At 51.7% G+C, this 27,805-nt stretch overlaps 9 protein-coding genes across 9 annotated transcripts; 5 read left to right on the top strand and 4 right to left on the bottom strand.

The window, feature by feature from the left end:
• Positions 1-146: 146 nt before the first annotated feature.
• FIBRA_02236 (uncharacterized protein) lies at positions 147-2,466 on the top strand (the record flags this gene model as incomplete). Its single annotated transcript, XM_012324101.1, has 6 exons — positions 147-398; positions 454-992; positions 1,045-1,339; positions 1,400-1,637; positions 1,697-2,076; positions 2,137-2,466. 6 exons carry the CDS (start codon positions 147-149, stop codon positions 2,464-2,466), a joined length of 2,034 nt encoding a protein of 677 aa, XP_012179491.1.
• A 374-nt stretch (positions 2,467-2,840) lies between these two features.
• FIBRA_02237 (uncharacterized protein) lies at positions 2,841-4,367 on the top strand (the record flags this gene model as incomplete). Its single annotated transcript, XM_012324102.1, has 8 exons — positions 2,841-2,935; positions 3,002-3,172; positions 3,221-3,304; positions 3,363-3,487; positions 3,541-3,667; positions 3,728-4,063; positions 4,117-4,176; positions 4,235-4,367. 8 exons carry the CDS (start codon positions 2,841-2,843, stop codon positions 4,365-4,367), a joined length of 1,131 nt encoding a protein of 376 aa, XP_012179492.1.
• An 862-nt stretch (positions 4,368-5,229) lies between these two features.
• Positions 5,230-6,636, top strand: FIBRA_02238 (uncharacterized protein; the record flags this gene model as incomplete). The annotated part of the gene is made up of 5 exons (XM_012324103.1): positions 5,230-5,409; positions 5,466-5,559; positions 5,618-5,788; positions 5,856-6,125; positions 6,179-6,636. The coding sequence occupies 5 exons, from the start codon at positions 5,230-5,232 to the stop codon at positions 6,634-6,636; spliced, it is 1,173 nt and encodes a 390-aa protein (XP_012179493.1).
• A 379-nt stretch (positions 6,637-7,015) lies between these two features.
• Positions 7,016-8,903, bottom strand: FIBRA_02239 (uncharacterized protein; the record flags this gene model as incomplete). The annotated part of the gene is made up of 10 exons (XM_012324104.1): positions 7,016-7,067; positions 7,124-7,188; positions 7,239-7,523; positions 7,576-7,739; positions 7,798-8,026; positions 8,086-8,234; positions 8,289-8,369; positions 8,472-8,735; positions 8,797-8,812; positions 8,871-8,903. The coding sequence occupies 10 exons, from the start codon at positions 8,901-8,903 to the stop codon at positions 7,016-7,018; spliced, it is 1,338 nt and encodes a 445-aa protein (XP_012179494.1).
• Positions 8,904-10,050: 1,147 nt separating this feature from the next.
• Positions 10,051-11,987, bottom strand: FIBRA_02240 (uncharacterized protein; the record flags this gene model as incomplete). The annotated part of the gene is made up of 12 exons (XM_012324105.1): positions 10,051-10,230; positions 10,281-10,385; positions 10,443-10,508; positions 10,570-10,663; positions 10,734-10,824; positions 10,891-10,928; positions 10,984-11,146; positions 11,202-11,353; positions 11,403-11,480; positions 11,531-11,562; positions 11,609-11,626; positions 11,679-11,987. The coding sequence occupies 12 exons, from the start codon at positions 11,985-11,987 to the stop codon at positions 10,051-10,053; spliced, it is 1,326 nt and encodes a 441-aa protein (XP_012179495.1).
• Positions 11,988-14,423: 2,436 nt separating this feature from the next.
• FIBRA_02241 (uncharacterized protein) lies at positions 14,424-16,378 on the bottom strand (the record flags this gene model as incomplete). The annotated part of the gene is made up of 4 exons (XM_012324106.1): positions 14,424-14,770; positions 14,821-15,943; positions 16,005-16,104; positions 16,164-16,378. 4 exons carry the CDS (start codon positions 16,376-16,378, stop codon positions 14,424-14,426), a joined length of 1,785 nt encoding a protein of 594 aa, XP_012179496.1.
• Positions 16,379-22,013: 5,635 nt separating this feature from the next.
• FIBRA_02242 (uncharacterized protein) lies at positions 22,014-23,016 on the bottom strand (the record flags this gene model as incomplete). Its single annotated transcript, XM_012324107.1, has 4 exons — positions 22,014-22,156; positions 22,208-22,304; positions 22,352-22,439; positions 22,493-23,016. The coding sequence occupies 4 exons, from the start codon at positions 23,014-23,016 to the stop codon at positions 22,014-22,016; spliced, it is 852 nt and encodes a 283-aa protein (XP_012179497.1).
• A 314-nt stretch (positions 23,017-23,330) lies between these two features.
• FIBRA_02243 (uncharacterized protein) lies at positions 23,331-24,565 on the top strand (the record flags this gene model as incomplete). Its single annotated transcript, XM_012324108.1, has 4 exons — positions 23,331-23,598; positions 23,650-23,658; positions 23,877-24,420; positions 24,475-24,565. The coding sequence occupies 4 exons, from the start codon at positions 23,331-23,333 to the stop codon at positions 24,563-24,565; spliced, it is 912 nt and encodes a 303-aa protein (XP_012179498.1).
• A 392-nt stretch (positions 24,566-24,957) lies between these two features.
• Positions 24,958-27,239, top strand: FIBRA_02244 (uncharacterized protein; the record flags this gene model as incomplete). Its single annotated transcript, XM_012324109.1, has 2 exons — positions 24,958-25,273; positions 25,333-27,239. 2 exons carry the CDS (start codon positions 24,958-24,960, stop codon positions 27,237-27,239), a joined length of 2,223 nt encoding a protein of 740 aa, XP_012179499.1.
• Between the last annotated feature and the right edge of the window lie 566 nt (positions 27,240-27,805).

Raw genomic sequence — 27,805 nt, forward strand, 5'->3', positions numbered from 1 at the left:
CTCGTCTTCGCTTTCGAGGCCTCATGCTGCAAAACGCGATTCCTTAGCAGCGGAGCTCGAGCGCGGTAAGCTTTGTTCACTGCAATCGCTGCATTGTTCGGACAATAACATCTGAGCTTCCGACCTTTTTGGACGTTCTCCCGACTATGCCAGAACCTCAATTGTCCGCAGCGAAGCGGCACCAGCGCACACAGGCATTCACCTCGCATATGGCCAGCGCATCGTTGGAGAGGCAGCTGGTTGCCGCACAGACCGCAAAAACGGACCTCGAGACTAAACTCAGGGAGAAGGATCTTATCATTGAACGACTTGAAGGGGACCGTCGATGGCTCGCTGAGCGAGAGCAGGAGGAGCGAGAGGAGAAGGAGCGCGAAAGGACTGAGCGGGAAGAAGAAAAGGTGTGTCGACCATCTTGTCTTCTTGTTATCCCTTGGATTCGAAACGGTTACAAAGCGCAAATCAGACGGCGAGCTACGATCCCTACGGGCCTCTATGCTTAATTTGGAGGAACAACATGAGAACCTCAAAGACGAACACTCTTCTCTTACTCGTAGCACTTCTCAGACCCTCGGCTCTCAGAAGTCGCATATATCTACATTGACGCGACAGGTCTTTCTTCTCGAGGAGGAGCTCGCGGAGTACAGGCATATAGCAGAAGAACGAAGTCATGCATATGAGGAGCTACAGGCGCAGCTGGACCATCTCAATGCCTCTCAGGATAGTTCTATCCAGCAGGAGACGGACGAAGAAAGCTGGGCCGTAGTTCGCGCGGAACTTCATCGACAAGCAGAGTATATGCGAACCCTGGAGACTTCTAATGCCAAAATGAATGCAGAACTGGTCATGTTCAGAGAAAGACAGGCTAAGATAGAGGTATTGAAGGAGCAGAAGCGCGGTCTCGAACGCAAGGTAAAGGAAGCCGATGAACTGCGAGAGCAAGTAGGCAGGCTTGAAGCAGAGCTTGAAGCAGCCAGGCGCGAAAGAGAAGAATGGTAAGGCTTCACTTGTCAGCAGACTAGACATTCCTTGACCGCGTATGATCAGGGCTTCCAACAATGCTGGACCATCTACGCCATCGAAGACGCCTGTCTCCATCACGCAAAGCTTAGCCAATCTACGTATCACGCACGCTCGTCTACTCGAGGAACACGGGTCCAACGTTGCGGTGTTACGTCGCCGAGAGGCCGAGCTTGCCAACTCTGAGAAGCGCTGCACGGAGCTGGAAGAGTCCCTGACAGGTCTTCAAGCTGAAGTACGGAGCTACAGGACCAAGGTTGCGCGCAGCGAGCATGATGCGATCCTAGCTGAGCGCGAGGCATCTTTCTTGCGAGCAATGGTGGTGCGTATCCCCCGTAATATTGCTATTTCCATTCATTGTCACCCACATTTAAGTGCTCAGGCTAGCTTCACGGCTGAGGAGGCCTCGCAGAACGGTGTGAGAATCGAGGAAGCCACTGTGCAGCAGGTGCAGCAGCTCGAGCAGCTTGTAGCTGACTATAGATCGACTGTGAAGGAACTCGAGAAAGAACTTGATGCTTTAGGCGGAAATTCAAGATCACTTAACGGCGCTCAGGCAATGAAGCAGCTACAAGACGATATCGCAAAGGACCAGAAGGCACTATTTGAGATACAGCAAAGTAAGCACGAACTATCTGTGCCATAACGAGTCTAAATATATCGCACTACTCGATAATAGCGTTGAAAGAAAGCGAGAACGAGAACGAGAAGTACATCGAGAAGATAGATGAGCTAGAGCAGACCTTGTTTGAGCTACGCGGTGAAATTGGTGGCGGAAGGCATTTACCGCCTGGTGTTCGCGTACTATCTTTGAAGGATAACCCGGCACAGCAATGGGAAGATCTCAGCCAGGCTGCTATGGAACGATTGAAGGGCGAGAACGAGGCTCTCATCAAGAGACTGAAAGAGCTGGAGGATAGTGGTGCACGGGGACAAGGCGATGGTGGTAGCAATGAAGAACTCGTCCCTAGAAAGAGCTGGGAGGTCGTAAACAAGGAGAAGGCCAGGCTCGAAGAGGAACTGAAACAGAAGGAGAAACGTCTTATGCGGCTGCAGCAGGTTTGTTCTTGTCCATACCGATGCCATGCCTCACGAGGCTGACTTATACATCCCTCTCAGATCTTTCACGCTAAGAGTGCGGAATTCAGGGAGGCTATCGCATCGATCCTCGGTGTCAAGCTTGCTTTCTATCCTAACGGCCAAGTACGTGTAACCTCACAGTTCGACCTGAACGCCGCATTCGTGTTTCAGCCCACGGGCGCTGGGGAAGATGGCATGAAAATGCAGCTCGTCGCGCAGGGCGAGGGTGGGCCGGAAGATCTTCCCCAGCTCATGCGGTACTGGGTCGAGCAGGAACAGTGCATCCCTGGCTTCCTTGCTAGTATCACTCTCCAATGTTATGAAAATGACAAGATAGAGAGGGAACGAGAGCAGGGTCGACCTTATTGAGCTGCTTTCTCCCTTCATCTCCTATGTTGGCTCCTGCTGTATGACATTATGTGATGCTGAACTGTTTTGGCTTGTATTATGAATGGGTCTCCGCGCCGAGGACCGATAAAGAATGGTCTTAATTCCGAATCGCAAGAGTCTCCTACATATTATCTGATAGTCTGTTACTGCGTGTATAAACTACTAGTAGCTGTAGCCTTTTTAAATACTTACAAGACTTCGTATTAATATCTTCACTGCGAGAGAAAGTCACGCGCATTGGCGTCCACAAGACGCGCACACGGGACGCGTGTAACTTGTACTCTTCAGTGTCCTTGGGCTTGCATGGTACAGGTACCTTACGTTCACCCTTCAAACAAATCCACTCGACTGTAATGTCCGACGACAACAACAACGGTTCCCGCCCCGCAAAGCTATGGAACCGACCATCCGGCGGAATCGGTCGCATCGGCGCATGGGGATCCTCTGGGTGTGTGTCGGCTATTTCTGCTATGCATTTCGTTCACTTTTCTTCGAACTTATCGCTGCTCTGTAGTAGTGGAAGAAGTGACTCTTCAGGACCTCGTGTTGCTACCCTCCGAGATGTCGGCAGTGGCGCACCCCCCACGATGGGCGGACCTGGGAGAGCCAGCGATGACGATGACGACGATGATGAAAACGACAGTGCGACCCAAGGAGAAAGTTGGTTTGCTGGTGGCGAGAGGAGGTGCGCTCGGCGATATATTCAGAGTGGCAGCATGCTCACCTCTTCCAGTGGGATTTCAGTTCAGAATCCCGACAGGCCGGGTGCTACCCCAGGGGGGAATCTCGTGCGCGACTTATTGCGTCGCGCTGCCGAGTAAGCGCTTTAAATTTTTGCGCCTGAAACCTTCATAACGTTCCCCTTGCACCCGTAGAGCAGGTCCTCCATCCAGTGCCACAAGTGATTCGGTTCGTTCCACAGTCTTTTCTGGAGGGGGGCATACTTTGGGGAGCGATGAAGTAGAAAGCCAATTCATCCCGGATCCTAGTGTACCTGCAGGTAAGCATAATGTAATCATATTCACTACTGTGTTACACCTCCTGCTTCTGCAGGGCCAGAAGAAGAGACGGCTATTCGTCATTTGACGTTCTGGCAGGATGGCTTCAGCGTTGAGGATGGCGAATTAATGCGCTACGATGATCCTGCAAATTCTCAGATCCTGGGCGAGATTCACGCAGGGTAGGACACATCATTCTGTTGCGGCGTATTCGAGCCCAGCCCTGACTAAGACACTTGTAGTCGTGCACCCCCGCATATTCTCAATGTCGCTCCTGGACAGCCTGTCGAATTGCGTGTAGTGAAGCGTCTGAACGATGACTATACTCCGTCGCCGAAGGCTCGTGGTTCAAATACATTCTCGGGTACCGGTCACCGTCTAGGCTCTCCCATCCCACCAATCACAGGTACTGGTTCTGCCAGCAGTAGCGGCAGTGGTAGCATGCCAGGTTCTTTCCCTGTCGCCTCTGGGACTGTGCCACAGGGCTCTAGAAACACAGAGAGCATCAGTACCAGGTTTGAAGTGGACCAGTCTCTACCGACGACGAGTGTACAGGTCAGACTTGCTGATGGAACCCGGTATGTATCACTGAAAATCGTCCGCGCGCTATCTGTTTATGCTTTGCCTTCAGAATGGTTTGCCGTATGAATTTGATTCATACCGTGGGCGATATCAGAAACTTCATCAATGCGTATGTGATTGTCCTAGTCTTGTCACTCACCCTAATATATCACGTTGGTATTCCGCAGCTCTCGTCCGGAGAATAATTCACGTCCGTATACGATCAATACCGCCTTCCCGAATCGTGTTTTAGACAATGAAACGCAGACCATCGAAGCTGCAGGCCTTGTGAACAGCGTAGTTCTTCAAAGATGGGTTTAAAAGGTGCTTGAAGTGTGGCGGACTCATTGTGTTTGTGTAAGTGATATAGGATAAGTTGTTGTATGGATAAACAAGTTCTGCATGTTTCAATAATCGTAATTGGCTTCAATTCACATACAGTCATCCACCGATCCTTGAGACAGCCAAACTCTATCGGCCTTCGATTTAAAATATAGAAGCCTCGTGTCTTGATCAGACCTCATGGACATGATATGCCAGATGTTTTCTGTTCGTCTGTATACTCAAAAGTCTTGTCTGACGACCTGTACAAAGTCTCTTATCAGTGCTTCGTTCACTCCTTGAAACGGCTGCTTAATGTGGTAATTTTCTAAAGTATAATCACTCGAATTGTAAGACAATCCCCTTCTATGAACTGTATTTTCAGAGCATGTGGATTCGTAATTGGTGTGATAAGTATCTCCACATCTGTTTGTATTAAATTCCGCACCAGGAGGCGGGTTTTGCTAACCTGGGCCTCGTCTCAAGGAGCGATGATTGCGCTATTTGGCAAGAAAAAAAAGGCCCTAAGAGACAAAACTCCCCGGCTCAATGGCTCAACATCCTCGATTCCTTCCGGAATTTTGAGAATACAGTTCTCGACGATATAGACTAGAATATTGAAAACATTCCGACGCAAAAAGTACAAAAACAATGGCAGAAAGAAAATCAATCATCTCAAAGACCGATAAGGCATTTCCGAATCAGGGCGCGAATTTGAGCTCCACGGTACCCGCGACGCGATTGTGGCGACGCGCTTCATTTCACGCATCCTCCAGACAGACCACCGTGTTACCTCCGACTGCCAGTGTCGCGCGGGCTCTGAGAAACCCATCCCGCCTCGTCCACACTCATTTGACCTACCATGCCACGTGCGGGCACACGTTCGCAACGTCAGCCTTCACAATCGCAGCCGCGCCTCCAGAGGGGCGGTCAGGCCCAGTCTCAGCGTGTCGCAAATAGAGACGATGAGGATGACGAGGAGGACGAACAGGAGGGAGCGGTAGACCAGGACGAGGACATGAGAGGAACCGACGCTCACAGTGTAAGGTCTATTATCATTCTCGCCTTCAAAGTAGCGATGCTGAATAACGCTCAAAGGAATTGGAAAGGAAAGCTCAAGACCTCGTTCGGCTTGCGCTCTTTACGGAAAACAAACGCATACCGCTCAAGAGAGATGAAATATCGAAGAAAGGTTCGCCGTCGCTTGATCCCTCTTCCATTTTTTTGGTATTGGACTCACATTATGGCAGTCCTCGGCTCCAGTACTCGCGCGTTCAATACTGTTTTAGCTCGTGCACAAGAAATCTTGCGCAAGACGTTCGGGCTCGAGTTGGTCGAGCTGCAGTCTCGTGCAGCCTTAGACCAAGATGCCGACGATAAAGATGCAGATCTATTGAAGAACACAGGGGTGAAGAGAAAAGGTACGTTTCTCATTTTGCACGACCGTTTCGTCTTTCATGCCCGGGTATTCTGACCCCATATTCACAGGCGCATCTTCCGGAACAAAGACATACATCCTGCGCTCTGTGTTACACCCTGCGATCATAGCACAGGCTAATGCTCCCGACCCAGAAATTCTGGCCTTGGAGCGCGAAGAACCAGCCCTCGTCGATGGAGAAGATGCTCGCGAGAACGACTCAAGCTCCCGCGCCACGGGCAGCATACTTGCCTGGCACCAATCCGACGAGCTGGGCTCCGTCGGCGTGCTATATACGGTCCTCGCGCTCATCCTAGTAGATGGGCGGGTGATGCGAGAGAGTAAGCCATATTCCCCTCCCACCGCTTCTGTCCTTATTTATCTCAGCTGAAAGACGACCTGCGTGCCTATCTCAAACGGCTCGGTCTCCCAGCCAATGCGACTGTCCCAATCACGAGTCGGGTTACCCAACAATCGCTGACGGTCGACTCATATCTCACTCAGCTCATCCGCCAGGGTTATCTCGACCGACAACGAATAGGCGAGATCAAAGGTGCCGGTGGGAAGCGCGGCCGTGGTCACGCAGCAACCCAAGCAGCTGCCGGCGACGACAATGCTGCATACGAGTGGCGATGGGGCTCGCGAGCGATGAGCGAGGTGGGCGAAAAAGCAATTGCACGCTTTATGACCGAGTTGCTCGTCGAGAATCCTGGGCAAAATAGTGATGACGAAGACGACGGACCGCGAGGAAGCCGCAGAGCTGAAACAGAAGCAGCAAAGAAAAAATACAATGGGATTATTAAGGGTATCGAGAGGGCTGCTGGTGGCGCTGCTTTGCAGGACGTTCTGTAATGATCCGGTTTGAAAACATTAATTGCATTGTAATCATACAGTCTGAACATAGATTAGATTAGTAGTCGGTGTAGTGACGTGTACACATTGAATATGCTTTCGAGACGCCTTCATGATTACTCAATCATCCACACGATCCCTCATGGTTCATCGTTAGACCGCAACTCATTAGAATTCATGATATGGAATCAACGACAGGTATGCAGACGAGGGGTAACGTGGTGCCAGCGCGGACGAAGGTAGAGTAGAGGAGGTACATGCTATGGACTCAGAAACGACCAATAAAAGGAGAATACGGGATATGCGGTAGAGCTTTTGACGGGAGGGCAAAGAGCATCCGGGGTAGCGTACGAATCAGGGTATCATACGAGTGATTCACTCATTCCTCATCAACCGGAACTTCCTCTTCGTATTCGCCCTCCTCCTCAGCCCTAGACATAATTAATCAGACACAAGTAAAGGTCGACGACAGCGTAGCGGGACGTACGTAGCATCCTGGTATTGTTGGTACTCGGCAACAAGATCTTGCATGTTAGATTCAGCCTCCGTGAACTGATAGAAAGGTAAGTAATGCAGGTTGTTCCAAGAGTGCCACTACACACCTCCATCTCATCCATACCCTCTTGTGTGTACCAATGCAAGAACGCCTTTCGCTTGAACATGGCGGTGAACTGATCGCTGACACGCTTGAATAATTCTTGGATAGCAGTCGAGTTGCCCAAGAAGGTGACAGCCATCTTCAGCCCGCGTGGGGGAATGTCACAGTTCGCTGTGAGGACGTTGTTGGGGATCCACTCGACAAAGTAGGCCGAATTCTTGTTTTGGACATTCTGCATCTGCTCCTCAACCTCCTTCATGGATACTTTGCCACGGAAAACGGCAGCAACCTGACTTAAGGTTAGCCCCCATTGAAGATGGTCTACGAGTAATGAAGCTTACAGTGAGGTATCGGCCGTGTCGAGGATCTGACGCAGCCATCATGTTCTTCGCATCAAACATCTGCTGAGTCAGCTCAGGAACAGTGACTGCACGATACTGCTGACTGCCCCGCGATGTCAGAGGAGCGAAGCCAGTCATGAAAAAGTGAAGACGGGGGAAGGGAACTACATATGTAAATTAGCCAGCTAATTCCTTCCCGAAAACCACCATGAGCGCGCGTACCCATGTTGACAGCCAACTTGCGGAGATCAGAGTTCAGCTGACCAGGGAACCGCAAGCAGGTCGTAATGCCTGACATGACAATCGACACAAGGTGGTTGAGGTCGCCATATGTTGGCGTTGTCAGCTTCAATGTCCTGAAGCAAATATCGTAGAGCGCTTCATTGTCAATGCAGAAGGTTTCATCAGAATTCTCAACAAGCTGGTGTACTGAAAGTGTGGCGTTGTAAGGCTATTAAACCAAGGGATTGGCGTCAAAATTCATCCAACCCAGAATAGGATACAACTCACCTCGACGACAGTGTCTGAAACTTTTGGACTGGGTACAACCGAGTACGTCGCCATCATACGGTCGGGGTACTCTTCCCGAATCTTAGAGATTAACAGGGTACCCATACCAGCGCCAGTTCCACCACCTAACGAGTGTGTGATCTGGAAGCCTACGAATGCGTATTAATAGCAACCCGAGTGCGATATAGCCATTCAATACATACCTTGCAGAGCATCAGTACCCTCGGCCTCCTTGCGAACGACGTCGAGCACAGAGTCGACCAACTCGGCTCCTTCCGTGTAATCTAAGCAGGACACGTCAGCACACGTGTCATCGTCCAGGAATCATAGCAAACTCGTCGCCGCTGAGCCAACGACGCGACCGGCCCCAATTCAAATTTACTTACGTCCTTTTGCCCAGTTGTTTCCGGCACCGTTTTGACCGAATACGAAGTTATCCGGACGGAACAAGCTTCCGAGAGGGCCAGATCGGACGGAGTCCATGGTTCCAGGCTCGAGGTCAACAAGCACGGCACGAGGGACGTATTTGTTACCGCCAACTTCATTGTAGTAGACGTTGATCCGCTCGAGTTGCTCGTCATTAGTGCCCTTGTACGTGCCATCCGCCTCAATACCATGCTCGTCCGAGACGACCTCCCAGAATTTGGCACCTATAGGGTTCAGCCGGTAAGCCACACGGTCATCGACCACATTCCGCAGTTAGTCGCATACCGATCTGGTTACCGCACTAATGGAGCAGAACACGTCAGAGTCGTACCAACACGATGCGCCACGATGAGACATACCTGGCCAGTTTGCAGGTGAACGATTTCACGCATGCTGAAAGTTTCCAATGAGCATACGCGTTGCCAGCCAAGCACAGAGAAAACGTAAACACGAGAAAAACACGCTTTCTCTACGATATATATCTCGTCTACTTCGCAACAGCGTATAGACGACAAGAATTATAAAAATGACACGTACTTGGATGTCTAGATATGAGTTGGGGGTGGAATAAGGTCGTAAGAGGGTGATCAACCGCGAGGGATGGGGGTCAAAAAGGGAACGCGCTTGAGGTCTAGGGCTACACAAGTTCAAGCGGAGCCTAAAAATGGAACGTGGTCGGCCTTCCCGCCACAACGTGCACCCGAAATGCACCGCGGCATAAATCGTGTCGTATTACAAAAAGGTCTCCGTGTTTTACAAAAGGATTGCAATGGTAGAAGACCGTTGCCATACGTAGGTACTATCCTACGCGGCATCATTCCACAAATAAAAAGAATATGGATATGATTGTGGGTTCAGCATGAGTCAGAAGGGCAAAGGTAATGCCCTATGATAGGCCCAGTGCAGCCGGCATAATACTCGTTGGACCAACCTATATGTATACCAGCCATTTGAACTCAACTTTGAGAAAGGTTGAGCTGGCAGTTTTCTATGACAAATCAAGTAACAGTCGTTGGTGACATCCCTACGTGTGCAGCGTCTAAATCCCTCCTCGCTGGAGAATCAACGCCAGATTCAGAGCCCATCCTTTTGAGCATCATTGTGACATTCGTTTTCACGAACAGTGCTTACCACAGCTAATACAAGCTTCAAAACCTTCATGGCTAAGGTGTTTCGGACACCCATCGCAAATGCGGCAAGGCTAGTCGTTGGTGGACAGGACAAGGCCACTTAGATGTAACTTTCATGCATGCTGGATAGACTAATAAAATTGCGTAGATCGCAAACAGAAAATATGTGTCCAATGTCACTCACACTACTGGGTGGAAACTCCAATCATAGCGATTGTCAGCAGTAGTTAATGAGGTCACGCACATGTAGGTCGGCGAGGCTATCCAATGTGATGCCCTCAATTTCTATAGCTATATGTCTCAGAACTTTATGCCTACCATGGACCATGTCAATCGCATGTCCACATGTTGAAGAGGTTTTAATCTACGGTACATAATCCACACGACATCTCGCGCCACTCTAACTGATCTATGACGATTTGTCCGGACCATCAACTTCTCTCTTTACGTCGCTAGAAGGTTGCGTTTCTTCTGGCGGTTCTAAATCCGATTCCTGATCAGCAAGTAGACCTTCTTCCAACAGCGTATCTCCCGGAGCCCCAATAACACTCCCATATTTTTTAAGCGCGGTGGTGTTCTCTTTCGTGATCTAATTCGGAATTAGCATAAAATATACAAGAAGTGTAAGGTAAACCTTACAGCGACATAGATGGCGGATGTCATGATAATCACCGTGCCAATCAAGGAAAGAATAGAGGGCGTTGAGTGGAAAAAAACGATGTCATTGATTGTCGCAAATATGATCTAACACGCGTATGTTTAGTCTCACGACAGCCATGCTTTTATGGAACGATCCCCAACCTGAACATAGACAGCCATAGTTCCACGCCCAGCAGTTTCTCGCTGCAGTCCCATGGTCATCAGAATCTAGTTCCAAACATCTGCGTAAGTTCATGAGTTGTTAAACAGGTGAAAGTATCAATCATACCTGCCCCATAAATCCACAGATACCTATACCAAATAGCATGAACAACCAGTCTAACCTAGTTGGCATCACGATGTGTGGTCGAATGATCAACATGCTAGATATTTGAATGGTCATTATGACGAGTTGGCGAATAAGCAGGCATGTCGCAATGAACCTAGACTCACGCTGTTAAAGAGGAGACAACACATTGTGTTGAAAATCCGACGATATTGTGCATCGGGTGCGCACGCTTGCCAATCGCCCGGATAGACGTATCTTCGTGGCATCAGAGTAAATTCTATGATGTTCATGGTGGACGATTTGTTTATAATAGTCACTCACAGGCTCCTGTTGCGCCCAAAACACCGAGTAAAGCCACACTGCCACCATATAAGCCATGTCCAAACTTTGTTCAAAGTCAATTTAGAAGCGCACCTGACTGCACTCAACCTTTGGGCGGGCGTTACCGACGACGCAACGATAACGCTGGGACTGCGGCTGTCTAGTATAACATCAGGATCTGACGCGATATCAGTTGATCCACCGCCAAATAAGATTGTCGGACGTGCGATCAAGATAACTCCAACAAGACTACAAACTGTTCTCACGAAGGTCAGTCGTCGCTTTCTGAGAACGTGATGACACCAACTTACGGCTAGCAACAGCTTGACTACGCCTGAACTCTTCCTTAAGTACAAGCGCGCCGACAATGGCTGTACACATTGGTGCAAGGAATTGAAGTACGGTCGAATCCGACAGTGATAGATACTGAAGCGAATAATACGACCCGAAAAGTCCCGTGAAACTGCGAGAGAGTGAGCTGTTTGCAATCTTTGTTGCTTCAAAACACCCACCCACTAACTCCTCTAAAAGCGAGCAGCAATCGAACACCCTTGGGACCCAAGATCGGGTCTGGCACCTTCGTGATCGACCTGTTACTTGTTAGCCGATTCTACGACGCTTGGTGAAATATGAAACATACATATAGCTCACGCAGACTATCCATGTTATCGTCTGCAACAATGTGAAGAAGAGCCATTGAGGAATATATGAGACGCACCATGCGAACAAAGATAAGCTGATTGATTTCTTAGTACTCCGTCATGCGTGATGCATTAACAGCCACTCACCTCAAGGATATGGACCGGGGGATCCACGCTGTTAAGCTTCTTGACCAAGACACTCATCGTGGAACCAAATGCTTGAGAACACGCAATAAGGAGCAGGCCCGTGTTGTTCTGAAATGTTTCCACACATTGCGACGAAAATGATCTCCATCTCGAACGAATGGTATCCAAATGACTGGCTCGCGAAAAAGACTCGTGTGGCGCAATGGAAGGGACGTCAGCATCGTCAAACTGAGCAAGAGGTATATCGGACCCGAAGTACGTTTCGGTGGGGGTTTGAGCGTTATATGGAGTACGAGACGTAGAGGTCATGATCGACTATGGTGAAGATCGTGAAGCCTCGAAGCAGGACTGTCTTTCCGAGAGTCGACAGTACGGCAGCCTTCGCCTGCGTCTCTGTGCCTCTTGCTCGGGGTCGTCGCTGAGACTTTGGACAGTCACAGACACGGAGTGCCTGATAGAAAAGCCGGATCGTGCGAGTCTGTGGAGCACGTGACAGAGCGACTTTTGCCCCAGTCCCGAATTGCTCATCGCAACAAATCCGAGAAGGGCGTCGCGCGATCCGTGTGCAGTGGATTTTGTACTGTGTAAAATGAAAGAGGAGCAGAAACCACCTTCTCTGATCTTTAGCTACTATCCGTCTTAAACCGGGACTAGCGCCGGGAATCATCACTTAAAAGCTTCGTCATTATAACCGTTAATTACCTCTACTGAGCTTACCTATACCACGGCTCAGAATGAATGATATCATTGATATGTCTGCAACCTTGAATATGATGAATATATGCCATTAGTGTCAATGGCAAGGAACTAGTGCAAGTTTATCTTTTCTTCGGGTGCACAACATACCATGGACTCTAGATCACAATGAAAAGGAGATGTGAGATAATATTAACAGGAAAACAATGAACTTTTCATTACATACATGGAGCCAACACGGCTATTGAGTTAGCAATGCGAAGTATCAGCCTGGACTCCTTTCCGGACAGAGCAATCCAAGTACGCATTTTGAATCTGCTGACTTGTCCCAAATAAGAATACACAAGCAGTTCAAAAATAGGCCAACCAATATGCAAGCCTATCATGCGGGGGAGATTATAGAGATGTTCAACATGAATTACTGCAGAGATCCATCCCTCGAGTTCGCTCTTAAGTCGGCAACTTCCCAAAGGAGTAACCCGGCAACCGCCGAGATCATCTGCACCCGAGTGGCGCGCTCTCAGAAATGGCGTGCCAAATCAATAAAATTTCACCCATTTTTTCTTCCTCCCTCCCCGTCTGCTCTCCTCTACACCCTCAACGACCAACGCATAATGTACGCTATTAGATGGTTTTCTGTCGCAATATTCAAATGGCGAAAATACCTGGAAGGTAAGCTACTACTTTTCGTTATTCAGGTGAGTAGTAGACTATTTTGTGCTGGGTCGGCGCATACTGCATGTGTGCCTCCAGATTAATAGTGAGGAGTATATCCAACGCTAATTTCACGTCTGACTGGCTCTCAGCGTGACGGGAGGCCGCCTGTCATTACTCCTAAGCTTGCTCTGGTCGTAAATCTCAAGTCACTCGCGCAGAAGTGCCTAGCTTGAAGTTCTGGACTCGCTGCTTCTTAGTTTTCGCTCACTCGCTCACCTTCGTGCTACATGCGCCTGCTCTGTTTGCCGCTACAAATGTCTTCCCTCGCCATATTTGATCCTCGTGCGGACATATATGAAGATAGCACGTTCTGGAATCGCTCTCAATCCCTAACATGCTGTCGCAGACTTCTAGGTGCCATTTACCGGCGACTTCCTTCGGCAACTTATCTCGTTCTGTTCCCCATCTTAGCGCGTCCTTTCATACCGCTGAGGGTCCTATGAAATTCCCATGAAAGACAAAGCGTCTCCAGCGTCTGACGGCACACACGGTGGGTGGTTCGCTTGGCGTGATTAAGCGTCTCGCGTGTAGGCCACAAGATTCAAGATTTTCGTCTATTCAGTATCAATCGAATTCTGCGTCTACGAGCCTCGCTTTTACATGCAACATAACCTTCATTACTGCTAAAACACATAAACGCAAAGGTAGGTAGAAGGCAAGAGAGAGCGGATGACGGCTATACGCCGTCTTTTGTGATTGTACACAGTACAAACGTGGCCGCCATGAGTCTGGGAAGCGATGGGGAACGAGTAGTAGTATTACGTGGAGGTGAGGGGGGAAGAGTGTGGAGACGGCGTGGCGCTCGCGGAGCCCTACGCACAAGCACAGTGTAGTGGGACAGATGACAGAGGGCGATAGGAGATGAGTATAAGGTGAACGACGAGACCAATACGCAAGCATGCACGGCGATATGTACATTATAACGTAATTAACAGTATGGAACATATACGTACGAGTAACAGATAAGCAGACAATGACACGCATACCATAAACCCAGGAATCAGAACCGACACCCATCGAGTGCATGTATGCGCGATATCACTCGTAGCCACATCGGAAGACGAGTGAGGGATTGCATGAACGTCGAGGGCGATGTGATGACAGTATTACATGGTTGGCAGTCAAGAATATTTACTTTTGAGGCAGAGTGGGAGCCATCGAGTCGTCGAGGGGTTTATTACGTGGCATATCGATCACCAGCGACATGGCCAACCGGCTCTGACGAGATCTATACACATGAAAGCAGAGGATGATGAAGCGATGATGATGAATACAACAAATCGTTCGTCTTCCCGAGATGACCCAACTGAACTGAACAACACTCCTGGACGCTCATGTCATGGATGCCATATACGACATCTGCAAAGATGTCACGCCGTTCATGGTGCTGTACTGCTGCTGGTCGGGGTGTACACGATACGGGGGAGGGACCATAGCCACAGACTGATACGACGGTGGGAGTGCGGACGCGGCGTAATTGCTCGTCGATGTTTGGGGTCGCGATACAGGTGGGGAAGCAAGAGGGGAAGACGTCGTAGTCGATACGGCAGAATTGACGGCGGTCGAAGGAGTGGAATGTCTAGAGTGAGACTTGGAGTTCTGGAGGCATTCGTGCTGCCCACTCGCAAGTAGCGCCAGTCCAATGGCGCCATGGTCTCCCGAGTGCTGATAATGGTACCCTGTGGGAGAAATAAGTCTCTGAATAGATTGGAGAGAGAATAGATCTTACGCAGTCCATTCATGTTCTTGTAGCGCCTCTGACAGTCACCGACACCGCATGCATAAGGTCTTAATCTCCGCTCCGCTTCCCGCTCGACTTCGCGGAGCTCTGACTCGCTCATAGGCTCATTGTTGTCCTTCTGACTCCGCTTTGACTCCAACAGCGCCTGGATTTGCTCAAGGTCCTTTGGTGGCGCAAAATTGCAAGAGCCATGCTGAATATGGTACTTGAGACCATTGGCCTGCTTGTATGATTTGTTGCAATTAGGCTTCGGACACCGGAAAGGCTTCGACAAGAGTAATGAAGATGCTGGGCGAGACAATGTCGTACTAGCCCGAGCGGTCTGGCCAGCGGCGGTTGCGGGGGAGACAGACGTTGATGCAGGGGCAGCGGCGACGGCGCGTAGGGAAGAAACAGGAACGGGTGAAGCGACACGGGACGACGCAGGCGTGCCTTCTGGCGTGTTGCTCGCGCTACTATTGAGCAATAGCGCAGGAGTCACGCAGCTAGACCTTGCCGTATACTGACCATTCGGATCGGTAACGGCCGAACCATCTGGACTCGTAGTAGACGTGGGCGACGGAACTGTACCGGGAAGTAGCGATGAGTAATCGGAATAACCCGCATACGCGTTAAACGCCTCTTCCGCGCGGCCGCCCATAGTCGAACGGGAAGCAGGGGGAAAACCAACTGAGAGCGGGGAATGTCCTGATCGTGATGGAAGGACAGCGGTAGTGTCGAACGCAGAGATGGGTGTAGAGCGAGGCGACGGACACGTTGATGAAGGGTGTGAGCCAGGATATACAAAGGCAGAAGGATAGGACGAGAGAGGCGTCGAGACTGGCGTATCAGGAGGCGAAGAAGCCCCCGATGACGGAGCGCTCGTATGGTCCATGTCAAGTTCCATGTCGTCAGGATCAAAGGGACCTTGGGGGTAAGTAGGCGCTACGGGAACAGTACTGTGCTCAGGAAAGTAAGACACTTGCTGGGCTGATGGTCCTGCGAGTGGTGTGCTCTGGAGAGACGCTTGGGGCGCGTAAGGGTCCAGAACGACGACATGATTTTCCTCAAAGTGGTCGACGAGGGCATGCAAATCCGTGAGGTGCAAGCCGCAGCACGTATAGTCGCGACACTGGATATCCGCCGCATCAGTTATAAACCCGTGTTGCGCGAACGCGTCCGATGATACTCACCAGCTCCTCCTGGCGTTCAAACATGTTAAGCGCGTTCACGATGGACCCACGATCGCTCTCTATCGATGAAGACATCTTGCCAAATTTAAATTCGTTTGGGCTGTAGACAGAGGCAGCTGTCAATGATGAATTAACCGAGGGAGGGGGATATATGCTTACTCGAGTGGCCCGAGTAATTGGCCAGGGGACATGCCGGCAAAGTAGTGGCTGGTGAAAGAGCCCACTCGGAATGAGGCTGGCGAGCCAGCGATCAGAGCGCGTCGACTGTACGAGGCAGAGGTCAGAGAGCCATTGTGACCGGCGAAGGAGCTTGAGCCCATAGCGACATCTTCGTGGTCGCTAGACTGGAAAGCGATGGGTTGGGCCGAAGCCATATTAGGATCGAGCGAGTAAGCCAGCGTGTCGAAGGACGTGAACGATGGACGATGTTGAGACTCGAACAAGTCAAGAGAGATCTAGTGCCTGCTAGTGGTGTCGGCGTCGTCGTTGGCGTCGACGGGAGGGGAGGGTGAGTGGGCACGGTTGGCTGATGTTGGGTCGGGTATTATACCGCTCAGTCGGGCAGGCGCCACTGGCCATACCTTATATGCAAACACCACCAATACATACAAACAAGAATGTCTGACCCTCGAGATTTCGGAATCTGAATCGGAGTTCCCACGGCGGGGGCGATGAGCGCCGCTCCCGCTGTGCAGTTACACACCGAGTCCGACGTCGACCACTACGGCGCCCTTGTTCTCGTTCTGGCCAGCGAGCACTCGACCGTCGGCCTCTGTCGACGACGAGGCGCGGTCATCGCCTCTCATCCGTGAAGCTACGACTGACCCGACGATGGCTCCGTGCCGTACACGCCCCCACACGCGAACACGCGTGGAACCCTCTCAGGAACTTGCAACACCGTGCTTGATGGCCCGTGGAAGACCCTCCCGGAAGCCGGTCGCAGCCCTGCGTGCAGTCGATGCAGCTAGCCAACGTGGCCACAGGATCAGGATATCAGCGAACTATGTATAACATTGCGCCTGGGAAGGAACCCTCGACGACGACCGAGACAGAATCAAAACATCCCAGGCGGGATCGGACACAGCCGCGTGTCTATCGTCGCTGATTGCCCATGCGTCTCCTCGATCGCCCTCAGCAGCCTTGGCTAGTGCCCGCCCGTCCTGTCGTCGGGCGTCGGGGCGTCGGCGATGCGTTGCACAGGCTCAGCGCTCTCGGCGGCAGTGGCGGCCGATGCCGAACACCTCCCTATCCCAGCCGACTTTCCCAGCTGAGTACAGTGCCTGCGACTACCTCCGGGCAATCGATAGCCTCTTTGCTCCGCACGCATAGCCTTTCTCCTGCGGAGTAACGCCCCCCCAACTCGCCCTCCGTAGGACTGCTAATCCACAACTCGGCCACGCTCCTCGCATGTCCCGACCTTCTCAATTTCACCAACGTCCCGGAAGTTTCTCGACTCCTCCTGCTGCGCCCGACCCTACGTTGCCGATGCTCTACTTACCCGGCTTCAGGGAGCCCATTGTTAACCGGCTGGCTTACTCAGACGAGAGTTCAGGATCACTACTGGTTATAGTTTGTACGCAGGGCTGTACATATTGACATATTCATGGCCTACTCCTGCTCCAGGTGTGTGTAATGCTTGTCCGTTTTCACGTTCACGTTTCGCCCGGTGTCCCGAGCCAGGTCGACGCCGACCGCGTCCCGAGCCCAGGCCGCTCCGAGCTCCACTGGCGACGTCGAATGGGACGTGGGTGCGAGGCCCTCGCTCCTACGCACACGGATCTCCCTTCACACCACTTGATGCCGAGTGGGGTCTCGTTCGATGTCTTGCACTGCCTACGTTCATTTTGTGCCTCTCGTCCCTCGGTACCGTCTTGATATTGCTGTTATGATAGTCTCTGCACGCGCGGCCTTGCTGCGCGAGCCTGCTGACCGAGCGGACCTTGGCTTCTTCGAACCAGTAATAGCTCGGGGTACATATGTTTCCGTTGGCCCCTCCCGTCTCTGACTCGGTACTGCTCCATTCTACGCGACACCTTCTACTGCGCGATGGCGCTGACCAAGGGAGACCCACATCGCGCGCGTAGAGTCCCGCAATGGCGACAAACTCCGGCTTGCGAGTGTGTGGACATGTCAGGCCAGAGCATATGCTGTTCACATATCGCTTCATGGAAGCCTGTCCTGTGTGTACACTGACGTGGCTTTCGTTCATGCTAGTCCGAAGCCCTCGGACCTTCGTGTACCCCAGGATCTCAGGCTTGGGGAACCCCAGAGTTGCGCCTGCTCTATGCGGTTCGGGTGATTGAGCGGAGCAAGTGTCTTCAAGTGGTATACTTCGGTTGACAAATTTTCCTGCTGCCCGAATTCACGCCTGACGTATCGTGCTCGTGTTTTCGAAACGTTGTGAGTGCGCTGTCGCTGAAATGGAAGCTGACGCAGCTCTTGGGATCCCAAACAGGCTTGGTCTCTGACAATTTCCCATGTGTGAACTAGGAGGCTGACCGTCGTTTAGGTTGTCCGCTTGCAAGAGATTATTGTGCAGTCGGTCTTGACCATGTAGGTTCATATATGGCTGTTGAATGCCATTGGATACTATTGAATACATAGTATTTGCAGTTGTGCATTGGCTGGATTATTCGCATGACTGCTGCGTCAGTGGTAGACTGTTAGTGTCTACATTGATATTGCCAAAACTCCACCATGTGCAGGTGGGCTTGTTGATTCACCCGTCGAAGGACTTCTCTTGCTCAGGGTTCTCATTGCCTTGCCTTCATGATGGTTTCGTGCTCTGAATTCTCCAGCTGATCGCGCTAAGCATTCACCATGTGCAGGTCTCTCTGAAGACGCCACTGGGGTACTGATTTCCCTGCCTATTGCCAATCTGCCAGTGTGCAACCGCCCATCGACCATTGTGCCTCGTATCCACTCCGAAAGCGTCCGACGAACCATAAAGAGGCGCGGATCAAAGGGGTACGACGCACAACTTTCTTCCGTTTAGCTGTGCAAATTTCAGAGTGCGTTGTGTGCTTCTGAGTGGCTGACTCATGCATCGAAGTCGCCCTTCCAATTGGCACCAGCCACTCGTCATCGTTCTGCCCATGTGAGGTTGCGCCGCACAGGCCTGACCACTGCGCAGATATTCGATTTGCCGAAATGAACGCCTGGGGCCCGCCGCGCGGGCAATAGAAGCACACTTGACGCGGACCTTCGAAGTGGGATTGCGAATCGGTGCTTTCATGGCCGCTTTCCATCGCGAGCTCCGTCGCTCCGCTGCTGTAAGATGCCAATCTGGATGCGAGAGAGCAGGCGCCCAGGGAAACCAAGCCCGGATTCTAGCTTAGGTCGCGCTCAAGCATTTCAGCTGTTTCTAGCTCGTCTCAGCACGACGACGTTGCTCGCTCATCTATCCGAGAGCCGAGCCAAGAATGCGCGACACACAGGTGCCGGAGTCCTCCGGGCGACTTGGGTATTCCTACATACTTTCCAAACTGGGAGGCGCGGACTCCGTTGTTGTTACACCTGGCGCCGCGCTGGCCTTGTTTATGGAGAGGCGGCTTCACCGCTCGATCAATTGTTGCATTGAAGGGCGGGCGTGGCCGCCAGACGGCTCGGAGGCTAGCCAGAATAGGACAAGCTCCCGCCTGGGTCGCTGCGGCGACGCCACCTGAGCTCAGACATTGGCCGGGCCGCTGGAGCCCGACGGGCCTTGCTTGGGCTGCGGGCGGGCCGTATACTTGAACCTCTGGTCTATGGTAGTTGGCAACTACTGGGTACCAGCTCGGTGGCAGTCAGCCAGATCCGATGTCGCTCGAAAAATCGTAAATCCTTCAGCTTCAGATCCGAGGCTTGACCGCTAGACACTGCCAGGGCGCCGTAAACGTCAAACCTGATCTTTGGATCAACGCGAGTCTAGTCCGCACGCCGCTTGGGGCCATGCCCCCTATCCTTCAGCGCGCTGGGAATAAATATGTTATTTGCACACGCATCTCCTGGGTTGACTGGAGCCTCGGCTGGTCACGGATGTGCGTGGGTGACGTCGATCAGGACGAGTGCGAAACTTTACCTTTTTCAGATATGATCGATGGCGCACCGGCATAAACCTCGTCGCGCATAGCAAACCACTGACGATGCGGGAGGGTGTTCCCTTGCTACCCCGCGCGCCGTCGACCGCGTCCGATTCCGACATCCCCCTATGCACCAGCCAGGGTCGACCCCCCAGGTGACAGTACACCGACGGACGGCGCCAGCGCTTCACAATTCCCCAGCGTTGTTCCGACTGATCATGGCAGAGACATGGCGCTAAAGGCGCTTGTCCACTGGGGAACAGCATCCCCTGGCGCGCGGTTGGCCCGTCCGCGCACGCATTGGACACCACCTAGCGCTAGCTCGACACCTCGGCACCGAAACCAGGTTGCCCGCCACCAGGTATGGAAGAGTGAGCCGAGATCTGGCAAGGCACTGCACAGCACACGCCATATGGACGATCGGGAGCTGCGGACTTGATCGCTCGCGTTACAGCTTACGAGGGCAGATCGAGGATAACACACACTCTGCCGCCTGTGGTTCACTATGCCTCAGGCTCCAATACTTCAGGCGGAAGTGTTCTTCCCACAATTCTAATCCTCCACCAATGTCGGACAGCGGATACCATCCGGGAGTCCTCGGGAGTCGGGTACTTCGTAGCCTAGCCTGAATAAGAGTTGCACGACATGACGGGTTGGAAGAGTCGGGTACCACGGTATAGCCTGTCTTAAAATGGACAACCGCGGTGCGGGTTTTTAGTTTGGTACCAATCTCGCCCCGCTTGTAACTCTGTACGGTGAACTTTGGAGATAGAATATAAGACAAACATTTTGTTAGACATTTGGGAGGTTGCTGGAATAAGCTTACCGCAATGTACTTTAGCTCCGGTACGAAAGCAACCTACCCGAGCCTGAGATTCGTAAGTGACGCCGCGGTTCAAATTCCAGCTCAGACAGCATTCGCGAGGCAGATCAATAATCATGTCTTTGTGAGATCCCCAGGTGAGTACACCCAAGCGCATCCTCTACAAGTAGCTCATCGTTTCAGAATAATTGTGGAAGGATCTTCGGACGCACCGATATCATCGGAGAAGCGCATATACCCAGTGTCGGATCGAGCTGCTCACAAGGTCAGGATGTAACCCAAAGTGTTCAGCAACAAGATCCACCCGTGCCTGCGGGGTAGGGACGATGGTGTCAGCGATCACAAGCGGTAAAAATATCTCGGACCGCAGACCGCAAGGGAAGGGGACACAACAGGCAGGGTTGATGATACGTGAATAGCCGCGATACTCAACAACAGCCATGAACATAAATATTGAATGCCCCGATGCAGCGAGATTAAGCATATCTCGCCTGGGAGTACTGAATCAGACATTGGCTACTAAGCAGACGTAACTAGGAGGTATATCCGTCAATCAATGCAAAGCAACGAACAGAAATTCCCGAAGGCACGGTTTACTTACTATACGCGTGCGAAACCTCATTTCGCAAATCACTAGAAGTCGCCCGTTCGTTCCTAGAGGGTGACAAAAACAATGGTCAACAGGCCAGATATCATCATGTCATGCATCAAGTTGCAAAAGTGTCGGGACGCTGTCGGAACGCAAGTGTGTATGTGGCCGGTGACAATATTGGGACAAGAATAGCTATCGATTGAGTACCTAGTAATTGCACCTGACGGTACCGAGACTATGCCCGGATAGCCGAAGGTGCAAAGTGGTCTTTACAGGATCCAGGCTCTACCAGCTCCAATCATAGACCATACGTAGCATAAGTCGTAGTGGGCGCGATTCAGAGCTCGCTTGAGCGCTCCCCACTGCATAACCGCCAGGAACATGGCCCGTGTCGCATACACGTGGCCAGGCTTATGTCTGCGAATGAATGTATTGAAGGTGGCCGATCAAGAGCAATGCCTGGACGCAGTCAGCAAGGACGGTGGTGCGCGCGGACGAGGATTCTAAGAAACTTCGCAGCCGCCCAAATCCTTTTACCGCACGAACAGACGCTTGCTCCGCACAGGGCGCGCGGCTCCCACTCGTCCCGTCTCCTGCTGGTACATGCGGTACGCTTCGCGTAAGTGGTCAGGAGACAGAGGTCCTTTCTCCTCTCGGCGTTCCTGTACCGCCCGCGCTGTACGCCAATAAGATGATGCGGATGTTGTAATTGTTGTCTCTTGCTTACCTTTCTCGACGATCTCACCCACGAAAACCTTGGCGAAGCCTGCCACTATTTGAGCCACCGGCTGGGAAATTTGCTGTTGGAGTGATTGTTGGACCACCTAGGAGAACATGAGATACACATAATCGGGAATGCAACGAATACTACCTTCCGAACGGCAGCTTTGGGTAGTGCATGCCGCCTATATGCTTCGAAACGGTCGTATTGCTCCGGGCTGAAATTATCCATGAGAACTCTACAAAATTGTCAATGTTAGCAATTATGATAAAACTTAAGTTGTGTACGTACTTGAGGTTGTCTTTCGACTGACTCTGAAACGATAGCTGTGCAGAATAATCGTCATCTGCCATTGCAGGCAGCATCTCATCTTCCCCTTCTCCTTCCTCCTCTCCCGGAGCAGCGCCAGTAGGTCTCGGTGCTGTGGAATCTGCCGTGGCTACAGTTGGTGCGGGTATCGTCCCTGGGAGGCTTAACATCCCGCCTGTCTCCGACGTCACCGTCGACGATGTTTGTGGCTGCTGAACACCAGTGCCCAGCGTTCCAGTAGTGGCAGTGCTCGAACCCGCGGTGACTGGCATAGGGCTTGGTAGCGCGCTGCCTGATACTGCGCGCCATTGCAATTGCATTTCTGTGGGCTGGCCAGTTCCAGGAAGTGGCGACTGCGAGGGCGGGCGAGGAGAATTCGTGGCGGATGTTGCGGCTTTTGGTTTTCGACCCCGTTTTGCGCCGGTTCCTCGCGTTGCTGGGGCACCACCGCGAGATTGGATGAAAGTGCGCTCGGGAGCCGGGTATGTGGCAAAAGGGGATGTCATATCTGAGCCAATGAATTGGTGTTTATTATGAACTGAGAGAGCTTCTGATACAAGTATCGCAGCTGGAATGCTATCAAAAATGAGTCGAGCAGAGCACAGTGTGACCTTTGTGAACGGAAGACGAAAGGGACACGACTGAAGTCTCGACGACATGGAGTTGGAACGCTACTCAACGCCCGACAGATTACGTAATTACTTTGCCGGGAGATTTCCATTTGCAAACCGTTGCAGGCTACTCCGGCTCAACTCAGTGCATTCGATTTCTGGAAAACTATAGCTCTGTTTTAATCCACAGTCCACGTCTGTTAACCTTAATGGCCCGCAGCGTATACAGTCCCTCCCCTTCGCCAAGTTTCGACTCGGACCACTTCTCAGACTCTTCTGGCATCGACGATACTACTTCCTATGGAGAACCTGCAGAGTTCGGCTCATCCATATCACGACCAGGGTCGCCTGGACCCTCTCAACCTGAACAGCCAGTACCAGAAGACGATGGGGAGGTGGATACAATGACATGTTTATGGGAGGAATGCGGAAAAGTTTTCAATCATCTTCCGACACTCATAGAACATATTCATAATGGTGTGTCTATTTTCACGGAATACATATAACCACTGACTTGTCTGTTTTCAGACCATATAGGTGTGCACAAATCAAATTACACGTGTGAATGGGCGACATGCACACGTCGCGGGATTGCGCAGACATCTCGCTTTGCTCTGATATCTCATATTCGATCGCATACTGGAGAAAAGCCTTTTACTTGCCCTCGCCCAGGTTTGGATTATTTATCTAGCGTTGATAGGTTAATTGACTGACTTCATCTTTCGCCACCTTTCTTTTGACCATTGTGCCACCAGAATGTGACAAGTCGTTCACGCGTTCGGATGCGCTGGCAAAACACATGCGCATACAACACAACATCTCTCCGCCGCTTCCTGGCCGAGGGGGAAACCGCAAACGCAAAAGGGAGGAGCCTGATCCTAGTGGACATGCGCCGGAGCCACCCTCGTTCGGTTACAGCACGTTCAAGGTTGAACCAAATACCCACATCGATATGCACATGGGAGACGCTGAAGAAAGCCGTCTATCGCCAATGGATCTCAATGGAAGCGGTGCAGCCGCTGCTGCTCAAAGACCCATCAGCCCCGACTATATAGAGTACGACGACACCGAAGACGACATCCCTCCTCACCTGATGGCTAGAGCAGACCCAGCAACCGGACTAATATGTGGAAGAACTCACGCAATGGTCAAATACCTGCTCATGAAGGCGAAACACCGCTGGGTCCTTGAGCAGCATGAAGCTCTTGTGGAGGAGCTTCGCGTACTTCGGTATGAAGAGAAGTGTTGGAAAGAGCGAAAGGACGCTCTCATGGATGAGCTGTTGAGGTTACATTTTGGGTGAGATCATCGATGCATAATGGTAGACTTTACTCGCTCACTGCAACGTCACAGGCCGCAGGCTGAAGAATTGACTGGACCGCTTGTGATGGCTGCTCAGAATCACTATGTTTATCCTCCGGATCGCGATGAGTTGTATCCGTGATCGTCTTGGACCTATAGCATATAGTTTGGGACTTGTAGGATATATATCACTTATTGTGCGTCATTTTGCTTTCATACCCGGTTCCTGCTTTGCTGTCTGCCTAGAAGAGGGTCTGTAATCTAATCAGCCATAACAGCGCAAGATCATCTGTCGCCACGCAGGTGGACTTGCTATAAATGGCAGCCTTTGTGGGCGAGAACAATACCGGGAGGCTCATCTGTTAGATCGTGCCACAGATCACAATGATGTGTGGCGGGTGCTTGGGCCGTTGTGGCTTGTGCATAAAGCGCGTGGTTTGTTCGACTTGTTTACCCTTTTGACCTCTCCCCCTCACCGCTGAGCCACTCCTACATTCACACTTCAACGTTACACAGATACTTATACACTCATACATGGCTATCACCCCGCGATCAATTCCTTCATCCACACCTGGGCGTCCTCATTCGGCGCATAGGTCCGGCCCAAAGACACGCGCAGACACCTCCCTGCAGAGTACTTTAGGTCCCGAGTTCATTCCATTCATGGCTGCGAGAGCGCGTTCAGCTAAGCGGGGCATGAAGACGCCTCCTGCATCACCGCCTCCAGAGCCTTCCGTCCATAGAGGGACTCATTTACGACGCCAGTCTACCGTAGGCAGGCCAACTCCCGGGGTCGGTGGTCCATCTCGTCAGGTATCACCCACGCCAACAGGACTTCGTGCTCCCGAATGTAAGTAGTGTTCAGTTCCGCATTTACTGGAGGTTGAACCAGACCATCGGTCGTCGTAGGGCCATCTGCGGACGGTACTCGGCAAGACGCTGAAGAGGTCCCTGCGCTGCAAGAACCGGGCAGTTCAACATACCTGCCTCAAAATGCTCACAGTCCACCGATAGAGGCATCCTGTTTAGGCGCTTCCTCTTCTCACCCCCGCTCACCGAGACAACTTCCCCCGTCGTCGCCCCCATTGCCATTATCGACAGAAAACATCAGAGCCAAGGGACAAACAGCGGCTACGGCACAACGTCCAGATGCTCCGGGAAAATATCCTTTCGTCGGGCCTATTCAGTATACTTATCCCATCCAACTACCTTTGGTCGGTGATGATCCCACCTGGCTAGAACAAATGATGACACAACTCCGAGGAGAGCGTTTCCAGCTCCAGCAGTATATGGAAGAGTCGCGTCAGATGTTCGACCGAGGCTGCGCAGAGTCTCGCTTGATGCAAATTGAACTGGAGCGAGAGCAGGACGAGACGGCCGACCTCATCCGGAATATGGTTACATTGGCAGGTCCTGCGTATGGGGAGTGGTTCTGGAGGCAGTATGAAGAGGGTATGGGTGATCTCTCTCTCGACAGCGATTTCCATAACCCCGAGTCGAACGAACTGCCATCGCCGTGTCCCCCTTCAAGAAAGCGCCGCCGTGAAGACGACGGTGACGACGACGAGGGTGACCAAGATTCAAATGAAGAGCCACAAGTTCGGGATGTGTACAAAAGGCGCAAGCTGGAACTGCAAAATGTATTGGAACCTTACGCCCAGTTTCTACGTGTTGACCCGAGGGGCCCTTGTCCCGAGAATAATTTCGGATTCAATCTGGACCCTGATGTATATGACGAGGAAATCCGGGAACAGACGTCAGGTACACCAGAGCCTTCTAGTGTACGCACCCCAGATCCGAGCTCACCCATTGCGGAGCAAGATGCGATTTCTGCCCCGTCCGATAGTCTCCGGGATGGCAGCGTAGCAGCAAACCCACAATCCCTCGAAGCCACACACGATGAAGACTCCAAAGTCGTGAGTGATCAGGCAATTAGCGCAGGAAATGGGCGCCTGCACGGGTCGCCCCCGAGTCACCCTGTGGAGGACAAGAGGCTGCCATTGCGCCCTCAACCTGTCTTTCACCTGCCTCCTACTGAGTCCCAAGAGGAGTGCAACGGCACTGGGCTCAGTGAATCTGATAAGTACCAAAATGAAGCTGTAGCCATGGATGCCGAGGTCGATCAGCTTGATGATGGCCACGACGAAACACAACTGGCAGAGGTGGGTGAACTGGAACTTACCTATCCTGATGATGAGGAGAGGGATGCCTCCGATGGTCCGGGAACGCTGGCTTTGTGTGCTGTTGATGAATATGGAATTGATGGCGATTATGGGAGCGGTGACGAGTATGGCGGTGTTCAGGACGAGTACGATGGTATCGACGAAGATGGCGAAGAGAATGAAATCGGTGACGTTGATGAGTTGGGCGAGGAAGACGAGGAAGAAGGCGAGGAGGATGATGGCGAGGAAGGGGACTTCCATAACAGCGACGAAAGCGAGGACGAAAGCGAAGATGATGCTGCCGGCCCCCTTGCAGCTGCCAACGATGCAGATGCGCTCGTAGTCGTCGGCGCCCATGCCAACAACGGTATGCAGCCGAATGGCGGAGCTGGTAACGCGCTGCAACCCGCAAATAACAACGCAGTAGTGGCCCCTCGAGCCTTCCAATCTCGACCTCTAAGGCGGGAGTACCAGACACTGACGCATGTCGATCTCGCGACGAATACAGCCTACTTCGTAGACCGGACGGAGGAAGACCTCACGAGGAGTACCAACGGTGAATTCTATTTCTCTACCTATGACGAGTCGTTCGGCGACCCATCTGGCAGCGCTCGTGGTATTGAATATCCATCTCACGGAGCTCTTGACTTTTGAAAAGGCGAAGAAGGACCTCAGTTTTTACCGTACCTAATATGCGATTGTCGCTCTCCTTCGATTTTGTTTTGTAGCGTCCTCGGTTACTGCTTGAATCTCGCAATGATTCTTCTTTGTATAGTAGCCTGAACTATTGTTATTGCAACGTCGGGGCACTGGAAGTCGAGATGATCTTGACTTATATGATGCCGTAACACCATGTCGCTTGGGTGGCTCAGTTGGTTAGAGCGCAGGTCTCATACGAGAGTATGACATTCAAATCTTGGATGGCCATCCTGAGGTCATGAGTTCGACCCTCATCCCGAGCATATTTTTCTATTTTTCATCTTCCTTCATTTTGGAAACTATCTGTGTGGTGATTCAGATGGTTGACGAGCAGTTTTTTCCATCAACATTGATGAAATGTTTCACCTCCTAGCAGTGAGGCGCGAAATCCTGCCACTGTGGGAATTGCTCACGTGCGTCAGCCACCCCAGCGCTATTGAAGCGGGCTGAGCGGTAACTTGAATTCGAAGTCAAATTTTGTTCAACTCATGTCTAGAATGATTATGGTATCCAACGCATAA

Source organism: Fibroporia radiculosa (genome assembly GCF_000313525.1).
Source record: "Fibroporia radiculosa TFFH 294 genomic supercontigs, scaffold1147, whole genome shotgun sequence".
Classification (NCBI taxonomy): Eukaryota; Fungi; Basidiomycota; class Agaricomycetes; order Polyporales; family Fibroporiaceae; genus Fibroporia; species Fibroporia radiculosa.